The sequence below is a fragment of the Tachypleus tridentatus genome, chromosome 3, assembly GCF_004210375.1.
Source record: "Tachypleus tridentatus isolate NWPU-2018 chromosome 3, ASM421037v1, whole genome shotgun sequence".
Taxonomy (NCBI): domain Eukaryota; kingdom Metazoa; phylum Arthropoda; class Merostomata; order Xiphosura; family Limulidae; genus Tachypleus; species Tachypleus tridentatus.
In genome coordinates, this window is record NC_134827.1 from 104,725,618 (window position 1) to 104,750,802 (window position 25,185).

The 25,185-nt window shown below is 33.8% G+C and overlaps 1 protein-coding gene across 2 annotated transcripts in view; it reads right to left on the reverse strand.

The window, feature by feature from the left end:
* Positions 1–4,723: 4,723 nt before the first annotated feature.
* LOC143247662 (LIM/homeobox protein Lhx9-like) overlaps positions 4,724–25,185 on the reverse strand; it is a 99,413-nt gene continuing 78,951 nt past the window's right edge. For both annotated transcript variants that reach the window (XM_076496044.1, XM_076496045.1), the window contains 2 exons: positions 6,876–7,141; positions 4,724–5,148 (listed from right to left, as the gene is read on the reverse strand). In XM_076496044.1, the coding sequence (XP_076352159.1) occupies positions 4,930–5,148; positions 6,876–7,141 (485 nt within the window). In that variant the 3' untranslated portion in view covers positions 4,724–4,929. The remainder of the gene's footprint in view (positions 5,149–6,875; positions 7,142–25,185) is intronic.

Consider the following 25,185-nt stretch of genomic DNA (forward strand, 5'->3'; position numbering starts at 1 on the left):
TTTCTATTATCATGTTTTAATATATTTCCCATTGCTTTTGCTGACTAAGTTATAAAGATCTGTTTTTGGAGAGCAAGTACGACGTACACGTTCAATTAACCCTTGCATTGGTCAGGCATGACCAGGTGGTTAAAGGGACGCTCGACTCGTAATCTGAGGGTCGCGGGTTCGAATCCCCGTCACATCAAACATGCTCGCCTTTTAGCCGTGGGGGCGTTATAAAGTGACGGTAAATTGGTAAAAGAGTAGCCCAAGAGTTGACGGCTAGCGCAGATAGCACTTGAGTACCTTTGTGCGAAATTCAAAAGAACAAAACAACAGCTCACTTGTATACGTTACAAGGAGAGAAGTTTCGTCTGATTGTTCGTTCTGATTATTAAAATAAAATAACTACCTTCATAACTATATTTACTGATGAATCTCCATAACTACCTTCATAACTATATTTACAGATGAATCTCCATAACTACCTTCATAACTATATTTACTGATGAATCTCCAGAACTACCTTCATAACTATATTTACTGATGAATCTCTAGAACTACCTTCATAACTATATTTACTGATGAATCTCTAGAACTACCTTCATAACTATATTTACTGATGAATCTCTAGAACTACCTTCATAACTATATTTACTGATGAATCTCTAGAACTACCTTCATAACTATATTTACTGATGAATCTCCAGAACTACCTTCATAACTATATTTACTGATGAATCTCCAGAACTACCTTCATAACTATATTTACTGATGAATCTCCAGAACTACCTTCATAACTATATTTACTGATGAATCTCCAGTGTATCGATTGTTTAAGTACAATAAGAATATTTCGTGTATGTATAATGAATTAGTTTTTGTTAAGTGTTATAAAATTAATACATCTACAGTTTCTAGTTGATAACTAGAAAGACAGAATCATCATATTATTTCCTCCCACCCACCCAGTGGCACGACAGTATATCTGTTAGAAACCGGGTTTCGATATCAAAGCTAGGCTGCTTTGCGCTCAATAACAAACAAAAACAATCAAGTTATTCAAATATTGAGTTCTTACATTCCTGGAGTAATCGTATCATTAGAGGTCATTTTATGGTTTGTCTGCTTGTTAATTATACTATATGTCAGATTTACAGCAGCACTCGTTGTATCTTATAAACAAAGTCTAGCTTTACAAGAATCGACTCATCTGACTTACTGTGGAAGGTCATATAAAACTTCTTGCAGCATCCTCTACATTAGGTCAAGACAAGTGGTCATCTCTCACGATTATCCAAGTGTTTCTCCACTTCTTTGTGTCTTAGTCCATTTGGCTCATTGCGAGAGGTCAGATACATCTTGTAGCAGCATCCTCTACATTAGGTCAAGACAAGTGGTCATCTCTCACGATTATCCAAGTCTTTCTCCACTTCTTTGTGTCTTAGTCCATTTGGCTCATTGCGAGAGGTCAGATACATCTTGTAGCAGCATCCTCTACATTTGGTCAAGACAAGTGGTTATCTCTCACGATTATCCAAGTCTTTCTCCACATCTTTGTGTCTTAGTTCAGTTACCTCGTCCAGGATTTTAGCTTATCAAGTGCTCTTATACATTATTATGTGTCACGCGATCACTAAATCTCATATTTTCATGTATTCATCTGTAAAATCTCGGGATATATTTTGATCCAAATCTATTTTTAGTGTTGAAATTGTTTTTCCTTAACGGCTTTTTCATAGTTACTCGAAGGTTATCCGAAATAGCCGTACCTCAGCCTTTCCCAAAGTGTGGAACGAGTGCCCCCTCTAAGTTGGTGTAATCGCTTGAGAAAGTTCCAACAATTAGGGTAGAAATAATACAGAACTAAGCCTTTTAATATATATTGTTATTAATTAAAACAATACGCAATTACTATAGCACATTTTACTGTGTTTCGGTTTATTAAATATTGTAACTTAATTCACTGCTTTATGCATTTGAGATTGGAAAGGGGCGCACAAACCATGCCTGTTAAAGAGGGCGTGGATGACAAACATCACAGTGATAGACTATACAGAAGTCAGGTACTAAACATCACACAACACAAACGTTTGAGCTACATTCTTACGACAAGTAGAATTGACTGTCACATTATAACGCTTCTACGACTGAGAGGGCGAGCATATTCGATGACGGGGTTCGAACTCTTGACTCTAATTGAGCGTCCTGATCATCATGAGCCATTAAGTCACACCACTGACAGTTTTCTTTGTAAGTTGGGGTGTATTACGTCAAAACGGAGATTTTTAAAATAACTAAATAAGTTTTACTTCTTGAGGTAAAAATACAAACTTTGTATTCCTTACTCTCTGTGTATTCGCAACAATGGAGTAAATCTCAACAGCAAATTAGTTTTGTACATTTCCTCCACCAGGTGGTTGGCGCTGCATTGAATTTTCATATCCTACCATTTTATTGACACATCGTACAAACAAATTTGTTATTGATAATTCAGTACCCGTATATGGTAAATGATGTAAAAAGAAGACATTTATTGGTTTGATTTGAATTTCGCGCAAAGTTACATGAGGGCTATCTGCGCTAGCCGTCCCTACTTGAGCAGTTTAAGACTAGAAAAAAGGCAACTAGTCATCACCACCCACCGCCAACTCTTGGGCTTCTCTTTTACGAACGAATAGTGGGATTGACCGTACATTATTACGCCCCCACGGCTGAAAGGACGACCATGTTTGGTGCGACGAGTCACAACAGTCCACATTTTACTGTCATGCTGTCGTTATAAAGGTCCTGCATGGCCAGGTTGTTAAGGCACGCGACTAGTAATACGAGGGTCGCGAGTTCGAATCCCTGTCATTCTCACCCTTTCAGCCGTGGGGGCGTTATAATATCACGGTCAATCTCACTTACTATTCGATGGTAAAAGAGTAGCCCAAGAGTTGGCGATAATTGGTAATGATTAGCCGACTTCCCTTTAGTCTTAAACTGCTAAATTAGGAGCGGCTAGCGTGTAACTTTGCGCGAAATTCAAAACAAACAAACCGTTGTTACAACTCTAGATGGTGTCATTGGCGAGGGTGACACTGTTCACCTTCAATGTGTTTTTAACGTTTTGCGGGCCATTGACCTTTTTAATTCTATGTAAATCTTGTATCCGAAATTGACATTGTTTTGTTGTTATCTCGATATATTTATATTTTTTACATTCTGTAACATTTTACTGATTTTTACTGATGGTTTCACACAGATGGGTTTTCATTAGCATCGTCGTTGTTTGCAGTTGATAAATAGAACCATATAATTTTCTCTCGTGTTTCAGTTTACGTTGGATGAAGATTTTTCTACAGGTTTCTACTCTTTTGTTTTCTGGTTTTATAATTATTTATGTTTGTGCAACTTAAATCTCGCCCATCTAACGCACTGATTAATTTAAATTCACCTTTAAATAATATACAACAGAATCCCCCATATTTCTGACCATCTTCCTACTGATTTACTCGAGCCCTCTATCACTACCACTTATTTCAATGATGTGAACCTTTAACTGTGACGTCATGGGTGGTCCCGGTTCTCCCTCTAGCGTCGCATTTCGTGTGTCTTTATTGTGTGATCAATTATGGCCACATTTTTCGGCTTAGTTTCAGTGCTGCCGTCTTACTCTTCAAAGTTATGTATCAAGTTATATATTGAGATGTCTGCGAAATAGATAGTTGTAGGTAAAGACGTTATTAATAGTTCATACACGTGTGTGAAAGTAGTCGTAATACGTTCTCTCTTGTCTATCACTGGAAGACTAAAGATGGCTAATGCAGATAGCCCTCTAGGCGTTTTAAGCGGAACAACACAAACAATAACAACAATCAGCAAATCCCCTCATCATGGGGATCATAGATTTAATAGCAAGGAAAATCCGATATTAAATAAACGAACCGAGGCTGATATGGGTATTAACGCTTTTACAAATAAAATACAACATTTCGACCTTCTTAGGTCATATTCAGGTTAACAAAAGATGACCTAGGAAGGTCGAAACGTTGTTCTCTGCTTTACCACTAAAAGTGTTAATACCAATACCAACCGTTCTGATATACCTTTTAATTTCGAGTGGGTTTCTTGCCATCAAAAGAAACGAACAGGGGCCACGTTGTGTTATTCACGATTTAAGACTCGTCTCAATTACGTTGTGAGATTCTGTTCATGTTTAAGAAATCGTTATGTTTACCACAGGCGTCGCGCCAAATTTTCAAATATTATGTTTCAAAAGGTGCTGATTGGTAGAAATAAACTACTTGACTCTACTATTCAGAATCTTTTTTCAAATCTGAAATACATGTAGCATGAAAACGATATAGCTGGATATAGCAGTAATGGTTTTAGAGGTTTCAGCGTTCCCATATTCTCCAGAATCAATATCATATATCTTGCTGTCTTCTAATCTAATACGATTTTGACCTCTGACGTCACTTGTCCTTCTAAGTACTCTTGTTTCAGCATCATTTCTTTGTTTTCAATTAATATAAATTGCTTTATTCGAGTATAAATCCTAAAGTAAACAGCATCTAGTCAATCCCACTATTCGTTGTTGGTAGACGAGTAGCCCAAGACTTGGCGGTTGGTTGTGATGACGATTACATTGCTAAGTTAGGGACGGCTAGTGTTGATAGCCCTCGTGTAGTTTTGTGCAAAATTACAAACAAAACAAACCCTACTGTGTTGGTAACAAAATACTGAAACCAAGCAGTTAACAAGAGAAGGATAACCTAAGTTTATTGGCTTTGTCAACTACACCAGAGTGATTTCTGGTTTCAAAAATGTACAGTAGGTGGCACAGCTTTCGTTCACTATCGTACTTGTAAGAGCTAGCTTCTCTACTGAGTCTCGTACGTAGTAGGGTTAAAACATAAAAAGAAAAATGAACGTTAAAGAGTTCGACCTTGACCTTTGATCTTATAACAGCATTGTGCACGAGGAAGCATTCTGTTCTTCTTTCATAATTTGTGTGGGGTGCATTTCGGTAAGGTTCAACGAAGACCCCTGGGCGCCGAATAAAGTCTCCTGTGGCGTCATTTCAGTCAGTGGTTTTGAATCCTGGACAACTTCCGGTCCTTGGGCCTGTTGACGCAACAAGTTTCTTCTCCACTTGGCTCGCGCATTTTGGAACCAGACCTACGAAGACCAAGTTTATAATTCTATTAAGTTTAAAATAATGATTGAGACATAATCTGCTAAGTATAAAGGAAACAAATTAACCAAATTACATAAATATTTAAAGTGTATAAGTACAACGTTATTAGACTGTAGAAAAACAACATGTGGGAATTCTCAATAGTCGCGGCTGTAATTAATCTTAAATCGGTTAATAGATGGAGCAATGAATTAAAAGATTGTACATAAATAAAATACAATAAACTTAGAGCAATTCTATGAGCCGCTACGCGGCGACTAAAAATACAATTATAATATTTATCTTATACAGCCCAGGGAGTATATAAACTGCATAATTTTTGTTTTCTTAACGAAACCCTATAAAGGCGTATTCTAATAAATACAGCAAAGTTGGAAATTTAAACATAACGGAAATAAGGAGTTTATCAAATATTAACTTAAAACTGTAAATGACATTTCATCACAGAAGTTTTTTTAACTTTATAAAAGAACCAGAACAAAAAAAAATGTTTGTTTTTCTTCTTAGTTCTTCTTATTGCCACTGGGTGGCGAATAAAATCACTTTTTAAATATGTTTGATTCATTTTTTTATATTCAAAACCAAATATATATGGTAATTAAACGATAACTGGGAATAAAGTCCGATTTCTTCTGAATCATATTTCGAAACTTAACTATACACTTGTTATGAAGAAACATTTAATATTTATATATACTAGAAGATACCCACAAAACACCTGCCGTCAAATGAGTATCTTTATTGCAACAATTTTTATCTTTTAAATACAGGATTTAGAGAATAATACGAAAGACTTCCAACACCAGACACCGAAAACTTGTCTTAGGCCTAACATTAGTTAAGCCTATATTCGATAAATAGATAAATTAATATCGTAACTTGTGTACGTTTTTTTTTTTTGCTGTAGTTTAGCTAGGGTTAAACTTTACCTTTTTTTTTTATTCTATCAGTATATAAACTTATAATGTTATTCTAAGACCTAATTTTAGATCTTTATAAAATCTTTGATAAGCCTTTAATATATTGTACAAAACACCTACTAAGGTATATTTACATCTGCCTTTTGTTTACATCCGTTGAAGTGCGCGCGCATTTTCAGGACAGACAAAAAGTATTATTATTAATAGATATAAGGGTAGATTAATATAACTATGGGTCACAACCCACTTATTATGATTAAAGACCCTGTGCTGAAAACAGATACACGTAATGTATCAAATATTCCAACTTTTTATTGGTTAAAAACCTACATCGAGTAAATTAATAAAATGGGAGTTTCCTTAGCCTTGTCTTAAAAAAAAATGTCCCCGTCGCTACAAACATGCTCGCCCTTTCAGCCATGGGGCGGTTATAATGTGACGGTCAATCCCACTATTCGTTGGTAAAAGAGTAGCCCAAGAGTTGACAGTGGGTGGTGATGACTAGTTGCCTTCCCCCTAGTCTTACACTGCTAAATTAGGGACGGCTAGCGCAGATAGCGCTCGAGTAGCTTTGCGCGAAATTCAATAACAAACAAACTTAAAAAAATGTTTTCACTGTGTTATTTAACGCCACTGTTACTTTATTAAGAATGAAATTTGTTTTCCCAGTGCGTTTATTTTTATCTTACACACAATTCCAATTATTTTATTAAACTTCGTGATCCTTATAAGGCGATTTCTTTATCTTTCATTTTATTTTATACATTGTCCAAATTTAAATAACTCACTTGAAGTACCCGTTTACTAAGTCCTGTTTTTTGGGACAGTTGTTTTAAGTCCTTAGCGTCAGGGTTATGATTAGTGGCAAAATATGATTTCATAGTCCGCACTTGGTGGTGTTTAAAAGAAGTGCGCATGCGTTTCGGTCTTGTTTCGGTCGTATTTCTGCCAGTTGATAAAGGTGACGTTGTGGTGTGCTGAAATACTCCTAGCGGCGTGTCTTGTGAACTGATCATTCCACACGCCCCTTCTGTAGAATTATAAGCCGTTGATCCTGAAACAGATAAAAATACGTGAAATATGACATAAAGTCAGAACGTGTTTTGAGGAACTTCTATGAGCCCCCCTCCCCTTCCTTCACACACATAATGTGGATAAAAATAATTAGCAGGAACACTAAGACCCAACAAAAGAGTTTTAGGAGCTAACGATACCAAAACCTTTTAGGGTTCACTTCCCTTCGTACCCAGGACGAGAAATCAAGCGTGTAATGCCCATTCGAAGGCAAAAGACCGAAAAACCAGTGGCAGAAGGATCACAATGGGCCAGCGTCGATCGTGTCTACCGTAATAAAGTCCTTCTGGTTCCGCAAGAAAAAACGTTCATCGAACCGGAAACATCGGATAAGAAACGAAGTTTCACAGGTTATATGAGATATACAGGGGTAGAGAGGTTATCAAGCTTTGTACGGCTTAATTATTAATTGTCAACACGTTTCTACGATGTAGGTGGAGCGACAGTCGTGACTGGAAATCAAACTCGACTTGTCGCTTCGTTTCAAAACAAGGATCTTCCATAATGACTTTGTCTCTTCGTTAAGAACTCTGTAACAAGTTTGTGGCTGCGTATTAAAAACATTAACATGAGGAAGATAATGACAGCTGAAGGAAACTTCTTGCAGTATGAAACATCTTTTATTTTTATTTCTCTTACGTTGGTAACCCAGCAAGAACGTGAACGTGCACAGAAATTTCTCCGATTGTGTATGAACGGATATGTTTTCTTAGATCAGAGCCATATCGGGCTATCTGCCGAGTTCACCGAGGGAAATCGAACCCCTGATCTTAGCGTTGTAAATCCGTGGACTTACCGCTGTACCAGCGGGGGACCTCAGATTGTGCAAGAAAAATATAATTTCTTTATTTTTTTCTTAGCCTGCTTTCCAATCGTTGTCTAAAGTTAAGCGCCATATTGCAGTTTTCGTGTGTTTGATTGTTATTTAATTTCGCGCAATAATCAAGAACCTCATTACATTCGTGAAAATTGGATAATTATATTTTATTACCTCTCATACAAAGCTTTTGCTATACTTTTTTACTTCACAAAATTATTAGCGGAAAAAATTGGTAACAGACATGATTAGTGGACTAAATTACGTGTCCATAATTTTAAACTTATTGACTGAAGGGAAGGCACCTAAGTCAGTGGCAGCAGGTCCGGCATCTCCATGTAATCTGAAGGTCGTGGGTTCGATTCCCCGTAACACCAAAAATGTGACGGTCAATCCCACTATTCGTTAGTCAAAGAGTTTTCCAAGTGTTAGCGGTAGGTGATAATGACAAGCAGCCTTTCCCTCTAGTCTTTCACTGCTAAATTAGGGATGGACAGCGCAAGTAGCTCTCGTGTGGCTTTACGCGAAATTCAAAACAAACAATCGTGTCTTTTTTTTTCTATCAATTCACTATTGTTGCTTAATTACATGGCATAGTTCTTTAATATTCAACCGATTCCTAATTAATGTTTTTATTGAGTCGTGCAAATTAGTGCAGCTCGTAGCGAAAACGTATCCTAAAGACTTATTACCAGTCTATAGCGTTTTGTTATCAAATATTTAGTGAGTGTTTTTTGATTTATTCATTTGTGTGGCGCCATCTTTTGGTGACATGTTTATATACTGCTTTCTTGTTTTTCAGTTTTCACAAATGAACGCATCCTTTACCAGAATTCAGTTTTATTTACAACAGTAAACTCAAAGAGAAGAGAGGACACCGACTGGTTATTAAATTGGAACAATCAAAGAGACAGACATAAGATGCTTAGCTGACTTTGTTATTATTCAAGAACAGAACACTGGATTTCAAGCATTATACATAATTAGGAATTTCACAGCAAAAAATGAGAAAAGTTGCTGTACTTATAAGACTTATCCTTAATTTCTTGTCTACAAAACTTTATAAATAATATTTTCCGTGATAAAAAGTGGATTAACAAGGTCTATACTGATTTCAACTTTAACCCTGTCTCGCAACAACTGTGGAGTTGGTTTTTGTTTTCATTGAATAGCTAACTGAACTCTCAGTAAAGCTAATTCATCCACAAAACTCCATCAACGAAACTTAACCCTTGTAAACGTTCTACGTGGGCAGCACCAACTCGACGTAACGCACTAAAGAAGCTTACACTCTGCCATCAAACCCCGGTAATCTCGACGTTTAATTCCAACAACAATAACGGAAAGCTGAAGTGATACCCTGCACGCCCTTGTTCTAGCGCGAACAAGCTCGTGCCTGCGCTCGTGTTCCTGGCTCGCGAGATTAGCTGGATGGAACACATGCAGTAAGGAAGGATTAGGCCTGACGACTTATGTCGCACCGCATGTGCCAATAAAATTTAATCTCCAGGCATACCCAATCGGATCAGGTCAAGAAAAGGATTATAAAAGAGACAGCTAGTATCCTAGAATTCAAAGAGACAACTAAAGCTAATTTGACGTGGGTTGTGTCTTCCATAGTAGCTAGCACCTTGAATATTTCTCTATAAGAAGCCAGTAGTCTGTGAAATAATTAAAAAGATTACATGTCGCAGAAGCTCTGGGGAATACCTAACTTTGCTTCAGCCGTATTTATTCTTGAAATTTTTGTTGTTTGAAATGTTGATCCAAACACGGAGATACAATATTAGCACTAAGAATAAATATTTACGTCTATGTATTTAAATGGCAAAGCAATATAACAAATAAATATCCATTTCATTTTTAAAATTTTTGTTCTTTATTCAGTAACAACTGTTTAAAGTGCTTGTTACTCTCAAAAAGACTAAACAGAGACTAATAAAATATGGTTCGACACAAAAAGATACACAGCATTGAGAGCCCTTAAAATCTACTCTGAAAATTTGCTCAGATCTTTTAAAGACCTGTCGTTGCTAGCTGGCCTTCATCCTAATTTCTTCTACTAAACGATAAGGATTATGTTCCTCTTTGAGTGATTGTATTGTGAGTGTAAAATGAGAACTGGGTTAGCGTAATATTCGCAAACGTTTAAACAAAAATTACCAACGTTCACTCCCCATCACAATGGCCTGGCATGGCCTAGCGCGTTAAGGCGTGCGCTTCGTAATCTGAGGGTCGCGGGTTCGCGCCCGAGTCGCGCCAAAACATGCTCGCCCTCCCAGCTGTGGGGGCGTTATAATGTCACGGTCAATCCCACTATTCGTTGGGATTGTAATTTGTTGTAATGTTGTAATTTGTCTTACACTGCAAAATTAGGGACGGCTAGCACAGATAGCCCTCGAGTTGCTTTGTGCGAAATTCCAAAACAAAAAAACCCATCACAATTTCTCAACAACTTTTGGAATAATTTGGAATCATGGAATCTGACAATTTCCATTCTGTAGTTATTGAGATTTATAGCAAGTTTAGGGCGTAACGAAATGCGTCGCCCTCTCTAAGAACGTGCATTGCTGTCTTTATAGCTGTATCGCGGTCAAGGCGTGCAGGCAAAGACATTCGATATGAGCAAAACTACACGAATACCACGTGCGCGGTAGCTCACATCCAATAAATTTATGTCACGAAATAACAGAAAACGCATAACTTTCTAGATGTATTTTTAACAAAGCGTAATAAAGAAAGGGTATTACTCTCTTGTTTTAAACTGGTATGGAAAGTTGCTTGTTAACCAGTAAGTAAGCATTTCATTAAAAATGAAAACGTATTTATTACACAGAAAATCAGTAATTTTCATGTGATTATAATAATTAGAACGTCATTACAAAGTGACCGAGAAATTTCATACCTACGACTGTTAGGCCTACGCTGTACTCACTGAGGTAGTAAATTATTATCTCTGTGATGTCATTTTAGGCCTTCGCTACAAGCGCGAAAATAGTGCATTGCTAATGTTGTAGTTTTTGTTTATGATGTTACATTAGGCCTGTGCTACACTTGCTAAGGTTGTACTTTTTGTTGTTTGGATTAATACGTTAGGCCTACTATTTCGCACTCGTAACTATAGTACGTTGTTTTGTATATGATATTAGGCCTATAATATAGCCGTTAAAATAGTACATTCTTTTAGTAGCTCATATATGTCGCGGGTTCGAATCCTCCCTGTCACACCAAACATGCTTGCCTTCTCAGCCGTGGGGGCGTTATAATGTTAAGAGTCAATCCTGGTAAAAAAGTAGCCCAAGAGTTGGAAGTGAGATGTGATGACTAGCTACCTCCCCTCTAGTCGTACACTACTAAATTAGGGACGGCTAGCACAGATAGCCCTCTCGTAACTTTGTGCGAAATTCAAAAACAAACAACCGAGCTGAAAATCGAAACGCGTTTACTAAAGCAACGCTGAGGTATTAAAACGTGAAACTGCCGAACTGAAAAGGAAAGCGCGCGCGTGAGTATGTTTTCTTATAGCAAAGCCACATCAGGCTATCTGCTGAGTCCACTGAGGGGAAAAAGAAAGCGAAACCAATTTTTCAACGGAACTGTGGCCCAGGTTTAAACACATTAGACGGTGATATAAGAAAAAAAAATAATCTAGGGCTCAATGAAGTTTGGAGCTTAACAGACGTAATAAACAACTATCTTATTCTTCGTGATGTTAATTCAAACACTAATTTTCTAACTGATTTAATATTATATATTTACTTTCATATCTATGCTTCTTTCAATTTAATATATATTTAGAAATGTATATAATTTATATTGTTAAATGTATATAGGCGAAAGTCCGGTCTGTTCTCTAAATTTGTAGAAGATTCTCCAGCTTAATTGAATTAAGCTCTAAAGTGAATTAACGTTAGTGTTTCTACGATAAATTAGATATTGTCGTCAGCGAAAACCACTTACGTGTGCTCCGTGAAGCAGCTAGCTAGCTAGTCATCAGGGAAGTATACCGGTACATCAACATAGAATTAATTCGCTCTCCGTGAACCGTTGACACAACATTCAGTTTCAGACCAGATAGAATACTCAGTATTGTTTGTACGTTTGTAAACCATTTGCATATAAACCATTATTTCTAATAACCGTTATTATAAATTGCATTGTTGTTTCTATATTAGAATATATTTGTGCTAAGAAAGAAAATTCTGTGTGGCGATCTTGTTGGCAAATATCATAAATGTGATACATATCAAATTAAAATGTCCGGCTATTTGAAATCGTGCAACACAACGTACGTAAAATAACAAATAGGAGACTCGTCTGAGATAAATTATAACAATGTAAAGATGGAAAATAATAAGGAAAACATATTTTTATCTAACACTTTGTTTTATAGAGCTTTAAAAGAGGGGCGATCGAACCACAAATTTTAACATTATAAACTCTTGGACTGAGCCATTACTACAGTTTTCGTAATTGTGTCACCACTGAGGTGAAAATAGTTCAACTGCTTCTGAAATTCTTCTCCTACAAGCTGAAGATAAGATGACTAGATGAACCAGTGGCTCAGTGGTACGTCTGAAGGCTTATAATGTTAAAAACAAGGTTTCGGCGCCCGTGGTGGGTAGAGTGCAGATAGCCCTCTGTATAGCTTTGCGCTTAGTAACAACCACACCCATCCAAACCACCCACAAAAACAGTTCTACTAAATTGTTATTTATTCCTATAAATAAGAAAGAATCTCAATCGTAATTGATGTAGCCGAAAACACTGTAGGAAATCATTACGTAGTGTAATAATTATGTCGTGTCTGGTAGTCGTTTAAAACACTTGGGATTCAGGACAAAAACACATCCACAAACCAACACAGGGCAGAAACTACATGGAAATGATTTAAGATGCTTTGGAATTATCGTCTCTTATGATTTCTCTCTCCATTATCAAATATATATATTTTTATGAATCACATTTTTACATCGTCAGTGTTTACCAGGTGTGAAACGCCTTCCTACCAACAAACAAACACACAACAAAAAATACTATGATATACATGCTCAAAATGTTAAATATAATCCAAACAGATTAAAACAGATGTGAACTTACTTCAACTTTCACATAATTTCTATTGGTTGTACAAAAGTAAAATGTTTTATACATTTTGCACACAACGATTCACTGGGTTCACCTGGAACTCCACTCTATGATATCATATAAACCTGGGGAAGTATTCTGAATAACCCAAATAAAAGTTTTACAGTGTACAACCAACAGCAGGTTGTGTGACTGTTAGAAACGTAATTATTACTCCCTGAACTATCTTCCATTACGGATATTTTCTACACTCGATCCAGGCTAAACGTTCAGTTTGAAATTTGTTCCACAACGTTTATTTTCTACCCTGGTTCGAGGCTATATTTCTAGACTAATTAATAATAACTAAACTGTCTCTCTTCTTACAATCATTCATTGTTCTTAACTAAATTGTTAAAGAAGTTTCTTGGAGCATAACTTACGCAGACATCAATGTCACCATCCGATAAACAATAGGATTTCTAGAAAGTATTAGAGTTATTGTTTCTACAGAGTATCACTGTTAGTGTTTCTACAGAGTATCAATGTTCGTGTTTCTACAGAGTATCAATGTCAATGTTTCTACAGAGTATCAATGTTATTGTTTCTACAGAGTATCACTGTTAGTGTTTCTACAGAGTATCAATGTTAGTGTTTCTACAGAGTATCAATGTTCGTGTTTCTACAGAGTATCAATGTTAGTGTTTCTACAGAGTATCAATGTTCGTGTTTCTACAGAGTATCAATGTTCGTGTTTCTACAGAGTATCAATGTTAATGTTTCTACAGAGTATCAATGTTCGTGTTTCTACAGAGTATCAATGTTAGTGTTTCTACAGAGTATCAATGTTAATGTTTCTACAGAGTATCAATGTTAATGTTTCTACAGAGTATCAATGTTAATGTTTCTACAGAGTATCAATGTTAGTGATTCTACAGAGTATCAATGTTAATATTTCTACAGAGTATCAATGTTCGTGTTTCTACAGAGTATCAATGTTAGTGTTTCTACAGAGTATCAATGTTAATGTTTCTACAGAGTATCAATGTTAGTGTTTCTACAGAGTATCAATGTTAGTGTTTCTACAGAGTATCAATGTTAGTGTTTCTACAGAGTATCAATGTTAATGTTTCTACAGAGTATCAATGCTAGTGTTTCTACAGAGTATCAATGTTACTGTTTCTACAGAGTATCAATGTTAGTGTTTCTACAGAGTATCAATGTTAGTGTTTCTACAGAGTATCAATGTTAGTATATCTACAGAGTATCAATGTTAATGTTTCTACAGAGTATCACTGTTAATGTTTCTACAGAGTATCAATGTTAGTGTTTCTACAGAGTATCAATGTTAGTGTATCTACAGAGTATCAATGTTAATGTTTCTACAGAGTATCAATGTTAGTATATCTACAGAGTATCAATGTTAGTGTTTCTACAGAGTATCAATGTTAGTGTTTCTACAGAGTATCAATGTTCGTGTTTCTACAGAGTATCAATGTTCGTGTTTCTACAGAGTATCAATGTTAATGTTTCTACAGAGTATCAATGTTAATGTTTCTACAGAGTATCAATGTTAGTGTTTCTACAGAGTATCAATGTTAGTGTTTCTACAGAGTATCAATGTTAGTGTTTCTACAGAGTATCAATGTTAATGTTTCTACAGAGTATCAATGTTAGTGTTTCTACAGAGTATCAATGCTAGTGTTTCTACAGAGTATCAATGTTAGTGTTTCTACAGAGTATCAATGTTAGTATATCTACAGAGTATCAATGTTAATGTTTCTACAGAGTATCAATGTTAGTGTTTCTACAGAGTATCAATGTTAGTGTTTCTACAGAGTATCAATGTTAGTGTTTTTACAGAGTATCAATGTTAATGTTTCTACAGAGTATCAATGTTAATGTTTCTACAGAGTATCAATGTTAATGTTTCTACAGAGTATCAATGTTAGTATATCTACAGAGTATCAATGTTAGTGTTTCTACAGAGTATCAATGTTAGTGTTTCTACAGAGTATCAATGTTAGTGTTTCTACAGAGTATCAATGTTAATGTTTCTACAGAGTATCAATGTTAGTATATCTACAGAGTATCAATGTTAGTATATCTACAGAGTATCAATGTTAGTATATCTACAGAGTATCAATGTTAGTGTTTCTACAGAGTATCAATGTTAGTGTTTCTACAGAGTATCAATGTTAGTGTTTCTACAGAGTATCAATGTTAATGTTTCTACAGAGTATCAATGTTAGTGTTTCTACAGAGTATCAATGTTAGTGTTTCTACAGAGTATCAATGTTAGTGTTTCTACAGAGTATCAATGTTAGTGTTTCTACAGAGTATCAATGTTAATGTTTCTACAGAGTATCAATGTTAGTGTTTCTACAGAGTATCAATGTTAGTGTTTCTACAGAGTATCAATGTTAATGTTTCTACAGAGTATCAATGCTAGTGTTTCTACAGAGTATCAATGTTACTGTTTCTACAGAGTATCAATGTTAGTGTTTCTACAGAGTATCAATGTTAGTGTTTCTACAGAGTATCAATGTTAGTGTTTCTACAGAGTATCAATGTTAGTGTTTCTACAGAGTATCAATGTTAGTATATCTACAGAGTATCAATGTTAATGTTTCTACAGAGTATCACTGTTAATGTTTCTACAGAGTATCAATGTTAGTGTTTCTACAGAGTATCAATGTTAGTATATCTACAGAGTACCAATGTTAATGTTTCTACAGAGTATCAATGTTAGTATATCTACAGAGTATCAATGTTAGTGTTTCTACAGAGTATCAATGTTAGTGTTTCTACAGAGTATCAATGTTCGTGTTTCTACAGAGTATCAATGTTAATGTTTCTACAGAGTATCAATGTTAATGTTTCTACAGAGTATCAATGTTAGTGTTTCTACAGAGTATCAATGTTAGTGTTTCTACAGAGTATCAATGTTAATGTTTCTACAGAGTATCAATGTTAGTGTTTCTACAGAGTATCAATGCTAGTGTTTCTACAGAGTATCAATGTTAGTGTTTCTACAGAGTATCAATGTTAGTATATCTACAGAGTATCAATGTTAATGTTTCTACAGAGTATCACTGTTAATGTTTCTACAGAGTATCAATGTTAGTGTTTCTACAGAGTATCAATGTTAGTGTTTCTACAGAGTATCAATGTTAGTATTTTTACAGAGTATCAATGTTAATGTTTCTACAGAGTATCAATGTTAATGTTTCTACAGAGTATCAATGTTAATGTTTCTACAGAGTATCAATGTTAGTATATCTACAGAGTATCAATGTTAGTGTTTCTACAGAGTATTAATGTTAGTGTTTCTACAGAGTATCAATGTTAATGTTTCTACAGAGTATCAATGTTAGTGTTTCTACAGAGTATCAATGTTAATGTTTCTACAGAGTATCAATGTTAATGTTTCTACAGAGTATCAATGTTAGTGTTTCTACAGAGTATCAATGTTAGTGTTTCTACAGAGTATCAATGTTAGTGTTTCTACAGAGTATCAATGTTAATGTTTCTACAGAGTATCAATGTTAATGTTTCTACAGAGTATCAATGTTAGTGTTTCTACAGAGTATCAATGTTAGTGTTTCTACAGAGTATCAATGTTAGTGTTTCTACAGAGTATCAATGTTAGTTTTTCTACAGAGTATCAATGTTAATGTTTCTACAGAGTATCAATGTTAGTGTTTCTACAGAGTATCAATGTTAGTGTTTCTACAGAGTATCAATGTTAATGTTTCTACAGAGTATCAATGTTAGTATATCTACAGAGTATCAATGTTAATGTTTCTACAGAGTATCAATGTTAATGTTTCTACAGAGTATCAATGTTAGTATATCTACAGAGTATCAATGTTAGTATATCTACAGAGTATCAATGTTAATGTTTCTACAGAGTATTAATGTTAATGTTTCTACACAGTATCAATGTTAATGTTTCTACAGAGTATCAATGTTAGTGTTTCTACAGAGTATCAATGTTAGTGTTTCTACAGAGTATCAATGTTAATGTTTCTACAGAGTATCAATGTTAATGTTTCTACAGAGTATCAATGTTAGTGTTTCTACAGAGTATCAATGTTAGTGTTTCTACAGAGTATCAATGTTAGTGTTTCTACAGAGTATCAATGTTAATGTTTCTACAGAGTATCAATGTTAATGTTTCTACAGAGTATCAATGTTAGTGTTTCTACAGAGTATCAATGTTAGTGTTTCTACAGAGTATCAATGTTAATGTTTCTACAGAGTATCAATGTTAATGTTTCTACAGAGTATCAATGTTAGTGTTTCTACAGAGTATCAATGTTAATGTTTCTACAGAGTATCAATGTTAATGTTTCTACAGAAAATCAATGTTAATGTTTCTACAGAAAATCAATGTTAATGTTTCTACAGAAAATCAATGTTAGTGTTTCTACAGAGTATCAATGTTAGTATATCTACAGAGTATCAATGTTAATGTTTCTACAGAGTATCAATGTTAGTGTTTCTACAGAGTATCAATGTTAATGTTTCTACAGAGTATCAATGTTAGTGTTTCTACAGAGTATCAATGTTAGTATATCTACAGAGTAGCAATGTTAATGTTTCTACGGAGTATCAATGTTAGTATATCTACAGAGTATCAATGTTAGTGTTTCTACAGAGTATCAATGTTAGTGTTTCTACAGAGTATCAATGTTAATGTTTCTACAGAGTATCAATGTTAATGTTTCTACAGAAAATCAATGTTAGTGTTTCTACAGAGTATCAATGTTAGTATATCTACAGAGTATCAATGTTAATGTTTCTACAGAGTATCAATGTTAGTGTTTCTACAGAGTATCAATGTTAATGTTTCTACAGAGTATCAATGTTAATGTTTCTACAGAGTATCAATGTTAGTGTTTCTACAGAGTATCAATGTTAGTATATCTACAGAGTATCAATGTTAATGTTTCTACAGAGTATCAATGTTAGTGTTTCTACAGAGTATCAATGTTAATGTTTCTACAGAGTATCAATGTTAATGTTTCTACAGAGTATCAATGTTAATGTTTCTACAGAGTATCAATGTTAGTGTTTCTACAGAGTATCAATGTTAATGTTTCTACAGAGTATCAATGTTAATGTTTCTACAGAGTATCAATGTTAGTGTTTCTACAGAGTATCAATGTTAGTGTTTCTACACAGTATCAATGTTATTGTTTCTACAGAGTATCAATGTTAATGTTTCTACAGAGTATCAATGTTAATGTTTCTACAGAGTATCAATGTTAGTGTTTCTACAGAGTATCAATGTTAGTGTTTCTACACAGTATCAATGTTAGTGTTTCTACAGAGTATCAATGTTAATGTTTCTACAGAGTATCAATGTTAGTGTTTCTACAGAGTATCAATGTTAATGTTTCTACAGAGTATCAATGTTAGTGTTTCTACAGAGTATCAATGTTAATGTTTCTACAGAGTATCAATGTTAGTGTTTCTACAGAGTATCAATGTTAGTGTTTCTACAGAGTATCAATGTTAATGTTTCTACAGAGTATCAATGTTAGTGTTTCTACAGAGTATCAATGTTAGTGTTTCTACAGAGTATCAATGTTAATGTTTCTACAGAGTATCAATGTTAATGTTTCTACAGAGTATCAATGTTAGTGTTTCTACAGAGTATCAATGTTAGTGTTTCTACAGAGTATCAATGTTAGTGTTTCTACAGAGTATCAATGTTAGTGTTTCTACAGAGTATCAATGTTAATGTTTCTACAGAGTATCAATGTTAGTGTTTCTACAGAGTATCAATGTTAGTGTTTCTACAGAGTATCAATGTTAGTGTTTCTACAGAGTATCAATGTTAGTGTTTCTACAGAGTATCAATGTTAATGTTTCTACAGAGTATCAATGTTAGTGTTTCTACAGAGTATCAATGTTAATGTTTCTACAGAGTATCAATGTTAGTGTTTCTACAGAGTATCAATGTTAGTGTTTCTACAGAGTATCAATGTTAGTGTTTCTACAGAGTATCAATGTTAGTGTTTCTACAGAGTATCAATGTTAGTGTTTCTACAGAGTATCAATGTTTGTGTTTCTACAGAGTATCAATGTTAGTGTTTCTACAGAGTATCAATGTTAATGTTTCTACAGAGTATCAATGTTAGTGTTTCTACAGAGTATCAATGTTAATGTTTCTACAGAGTATCAATGTTAGTGTTTCTACAGAGTATCAATGTTAGTGTTTCTACAGAGTATCAATGTTAGTGTTTCTACAGAGTATCAATGTTAGTGTTTCTACAGAGTATCAATGTTAGTGTTTCTACAGAGTATCAATGTTAGTGTTTCTACAGAGTATCAATGTTAGTGTTTCTACAGAGTATCAATGTTAATGTTTCTACAGAGTATCAATGTTAGTATATCTACAGAGTATCAATGTTAGTATATCTACAGAGTATCAATGTTAGTATATCTACAGAGTATCAATGTTAATGTTTCTACAGAGTATCAATGTTAATGTTTCTACAGAGTATCAATGTTAATGTTTCTACAGAGTATCAATGTTAGTGTTTCTACAGAGTATCAATGTTAATGTTTCTACAGAGTATCAATGTTAATGTTTCTACAGAGTATCAATGTTAGTGTTTCTACAGAGTATCAATGTTAATGTTTCTACAGAGTATCAATGTTAATGTTTCTACAGAGTATCAATGTTAGTGTTTCTACAGAGTATCAATGTTAATGTTTCTACAGAGTATCAATGTTAATGTTTCTACAGAGTATCAATGTTAGTGTTTCTACAGAGTATCAATGTTAATGTTTCTACAGAGTATCAATGTTAATGTTTCTACAGAGTATCAATGTTAATGTTTCTACAGAGTATCAATGTTAGTGTTTCTACAGAGTATCAATGTTAGTGTTTCTACAGAGTATCAATGTTAGTGTTTCTACAGAGTATCAATGTTATGTTAATGTTTCTACAGAGTATCAATGTTAGTGTTTCTACAGAGTATCAATGTTAGTGTTTCTACAGAGTATCAATGTTAATGTTTCTACAGAGTATCAATGTTAGTGTTTCTACAGAGTATCAATGTTAGTGTTTCTACAGAGTATCAATGTTAATGTTTCTACAGAGTATCAATGTTAATGTTTCTACAGAGTATCAATGTTAATGTTTCTACAGAGTATCAATGTTAGTGTTTCTACAGAGTATCAATGTTAATGTTTCTACAGAGTATCAATGTTAGTGTTTCTACAGAGTATCAATGTTAATGTTTCTACAGAGTATCAATGTTAGTGTTTCTACAGAGTATCAATGTTAGTGTTTCTACAGAGTATCAATGTTAGTGTTTTTACAGAGTATCAATGCTAGTGTTTCTACAGAGTATCAATGTTAGTGTTTCTACAGAGTATCAATGTTAATGTTTATACAGAGTATCAATGCTAGTGTTCCTTCAGAATATCAATGTTAGTGTTTCTACAGAGTATCAATGTTAATGTTTCTACAGAGTATCAATGTTAGTGTTTCTACAGAGTATCAATGTTAATGTTTCTACAGAGTATCAATGTTAGTGTTTCTACAGAGTATCAATGTTAATGTTTCTACAGAGTATCAATGTTAGTGTTTTTACAGAGTATCAATGTTCGTGTTTCTACAGAGTATCAATGTTAGTGTTTCTTCAGAGTATTAATGTTAGTGTTTCTACAGAGTATCAATGTTCGTGTTTCTACAGAGTATCAATGTTTGTGTTTCTACAGAGTATCAATGTTAGTGTTTCTACAGAGTATCAATGTTAATGTTTCTACAGAGTATCAATGTTAGTGTTTCTACAGAGTATCAATGTTAATGTTTTTACAGAGTATCAATGTTCGTGTTTCTACAGAGTATCAATGTTCGTGTTTCTACAGAGTATCAATGTTGGTGTTTCTACAGAGTATCAATGTTAGTGTTTCTACAGAGTATTAATGTTAGTGTTTCTACAGAGTATCAATGTTAGTGTTTCTACAGAGCATCAATGTTAGTGTTTCTACAGAGTATCAATGTTAATGTTTCTACAGAGTATCAATGTTAGTATATCTACAGAGTATCAATGTTAGTATATCTACAGAGTATCAATGTTAGTATATCTACAGAGCATCAATGTTAATGTTTCTACAGAGTATTAATGTTAATGTTTCTACACAGTATCAATGTTAATGTTTCTACAGAGTATCAATGTTAGTGTTTCTACAGAGTATCAATGTTAGTGTTTCTACAGAGTATCAATGTTAATGTTTCTACAGAGTATCAATGTTAATGTTTCTACAGAGTATCAATGTTAGTGTTTCTACAGAGTATCAATGTTAATGTTTCTACAGAGTATCAATGCTAGTGTTTCTACAGAGTATCAATGTTACTGTTTCTACAGAGTATCAATGTTAGTGTTTCTACAGAGTATCAATGTTAGTGTTTCTACAGAGTATCAATGCTAGTGTTTCTACAGAGTATCAATGTTAGTGTTTCTACAGAGTATCAATGTTAGTATATCTACAGAGTATCAATGTTAATGTTTCTACAGAGTATCACTGTTAATGTTTCTACAGAGTATCAATGTTAGTGTTTCTACAGAGTATCAATGTTAGTATATCTACAGAGTAGCAATGTTAATGTTTCTACAGAGTATCAATGTTAGTATATCTACAGAGTATCAATGTTAGTGTTTCTACAGAGTATCAATGTTAATGTTTCTACAGAGTATCAATGTTAGTGTTTCTACAGAGTATCAATGTTAATGTTTCTACAGAGTATCAATGTTAGTGTTTTTACAGAGTATCAATGTTCGTGTTTCTACAGAGTATCAATGTTAGTGTTTCTTCAGAGTATTAATGTTAGTGTTTCTACAGAGTATCAATGTTAGTGTTTCTACAGAGTATCAATGTTTGTGTTTCTACAGAGTATCAATGTTACTGTTTCTACAGAGTATCAATGTTAGTGTTTCTACAGAGTATCAATGTTAATGTTTTTACAGAGTATCAATGTTCGTGTTTCTACAGAGTATCAATGTTAGTGTTTCTACAGAGTATCAATGTTAGTGTTTCTACAGAGTATCAATGTTAGTGTTTCTACAGTATCAATGTTAGTGTTTCTACAGAGTATCAATGTTAATGTTTCTACAGAGTATCAATGTTAATGTTTCTACAGAGTATCAATGTTAGTGTTTCTACAGAGTATCAATGTTAATGTTTCTACAGAGTATCAATGTTAGTGTTTCTACAGAGTATCAATGTTAGTGTTTCTACAGAGTATCAATGTTAGTGTTTCTACAGAGTATCAATGTTAGTGTTTCTACAGAGTATCAATGTTAGTGTTTCTACAGAGTATCAATGTTAGTGTTTCTACAGAGTATCAATGTAAGTGTTTCTACAGAGTATCAATGTTAATGTTTCTACAGAGTATCAATGCTAGTGTTTCTTCAGAGTATCAATGTTAGTGTTTCTACAGAGTATCAATGTTAGTGTTTCTACAGAGTATCAATGTTAATGTTTCTACAGAGTATCAATGTTAGTGTTTCTACAGAGTATCAATGTTAATGTTTCTACAGAGTATCAATGTTAGTGTTTCTACAGAGTATCAATGTTAATGTTTCTACAGAGTATCAATGTTAGTGTTTTTACAGAGTATCAATGTTCGTGTTTCTACAGAGTATCAATGTTAGTGTTTCTACAGAGTATTAATGTTAGTGTTTCTACAGAGTATCAATGTTCGTGTTTCTACAGAGTATCAATGTTTGTGTTTCTACAGAGTATCAATGTTAGTGTTTCTACAGAGTATCAATGTTAATGTTTCTACAGAGTATCAATGTTAGTGTTTCTACAGAGTATCAATGTTAATGTTTTTACAGAGTATCAATGTTCGTGTTTCTACAGAGTATCAATGTTCGTGTTTCTACAGAGTATCAATGTTGGTGTTTCTACAGAGTATCAATGTTAGTGTTTCTACAGAGTATTAATGTTAGTGTTTCTACAGAGTATCAATGTTAGTGTTTCTACAGAGTATCAATGTTAGTGTTTCTACAGAGTATCAATGTTAATGTTTCTACAGAGTATCAATGTTAGTATATCTACAGAGTATCAATGTTAGTATATCTACAGAGTATCAATGTTAGTATATCTACAGAGTATCAATGTTAATGTTTCTACAGAGTATTAATGTTAATGTTTCTACAGAGTATCAATGTTAATGTTTCTACAGAGTATCAATGTTAGTGTTTCTACAGAGTATCAATGTTAGTGTTTCTACAGAGTATCAATGTTAATGTTTCTACAGAGTATCAATGTTAATGTTTCTACAGAGTATCAATGTTAGTGTTTCTACAGAGTATCAATGTTAATGTTTCTACAGAGTATCAATGCTAGTGTTTCTACAGAGTATCAATGTTACTGTTTCTACAGAGTATCAATGTTAGTGTTTCTACAGAGTATCAATGTTAGTGTTTCTACAGAGTATCAATGCTAGTGTTTCTACAGAGTATCAATGTTAGTGTTTCTACAGAGTATCAATGTTAGTATATCTACAGAGTATCAATGTTAATGTTTCTACAGAGTATCAATGTTAATGTTTCTACAGAGTATCAATGTTAGTGTTTCTACAGAGTATCAATGTTAGTATATCTACAGAGTAGCAATGTTAATGTTTCTACAGAGTATCAATGTTAGTATATCTACAGAGTATCAATGTTAGTGTTTCTACAGAGTATCAATGTTAATGTTTCTACAGAGTATCAATGTTAGTGTTTCTACAGAGTATCAATGTTAATGTTTCTACAGAGTATCAATGTTAGTGTTTTTACAGAGTATCAATGTTCGTGTTTCTACAGAGTATCAATGTTAGTGTTTCTACAGAGTATCAATGTTCGTGTTTCTACAGAGTATCAATGTTTGTGTTTCTACAGAGTATCAATGTTACTGTTTCTACAGAGTATCAATGTTAGTGTTTCTACAGAGTATCAATGTTAATGTTTTTACAGAGTATCAATGTTCGTGTTTCTACAGAGTATCAATGTTAGTGTTTCTACAGAGTATCAATGTTAGTGTTTCTACAGAGTATCAATGTTAGTGTTTCTACAGAGTATCAATGTTAATGTTTCTACAGAGTATCAATGTTAATGTTTCTACAGAGTATCAATGTTAGTGTTTCTACAGAGTATCAATGTTAATGTTTCTACAGAGTATCAATGTTAGTGTTTCTACAGAGTATCAATGTTAATGTTTCTACAGAGTATCAATGTTAGTGTTTCTACAGAGTATCAATGTTAGTGTTTCTACAGAGTATCAATGTTAGTGTTTCTACAGAGTATCAATGTTAGTGTTTCTACAGAGTATCAATGTAAGTGTTTCTACAGAGTATCAATGTTAATGTTTCTACAGAGTATCAATGCTAGTGTTTCTTCAGAGTATCAATGTTAGTGTTTCTACAGAGTATCAATGTTAGTGTTTCTACAGAGTATCAATGTTAATGTTTCTACAGAGTATCAATGTTAGTGTTTCTACAGAGTATCAATGTTAATGTTTCTACAGAGTATCAATGTTAGTGTTTCTACAGAGTATCAATGTTAATGTTTCTACAGAGTATCAATGTTAGTGTTTCTACAGAGTATCAATGTTCGTGTTTCTACAGAGTATCAATGTTAGTGTTTCTTCAGAGTATTAATGTTAGTGTTTCTACAGAGTATCAATGTTCGTGTTTCTACAGAGTATCAATGTTTGTGTTTCTACAGAGTATCAATGTTAGTGTTTCTACAGAGTATCAATGTTAATGTTTCTACAGAGTATCAATGTTAGTGTTTCTACAGAGTATCAATGTTAATGTTTTTACAGAGTATCAATGTTCGTGTTTCTACAGAGTATCAATGTTCGTGTTTCTACAGAGTATCAATGTTGGTGTTTCTACAGAGTATCAATGTTAGTGTTTCTACAGAGTATTAATGTTAGTGTTTCTACAGAGTATCAATGTTAGTGTTTCTACAGAGTATCAATGTTAGTGTTTCTACAGAGTATCAATGTTAATGTTTCTACAGAGTATCAATGTTAGTATATCTACAGAGTATCAATGTTAGTATATCTACAGAGTATCAATGTTAGTATATCTACAGAGTATCAATGTTAATGTTTCTACA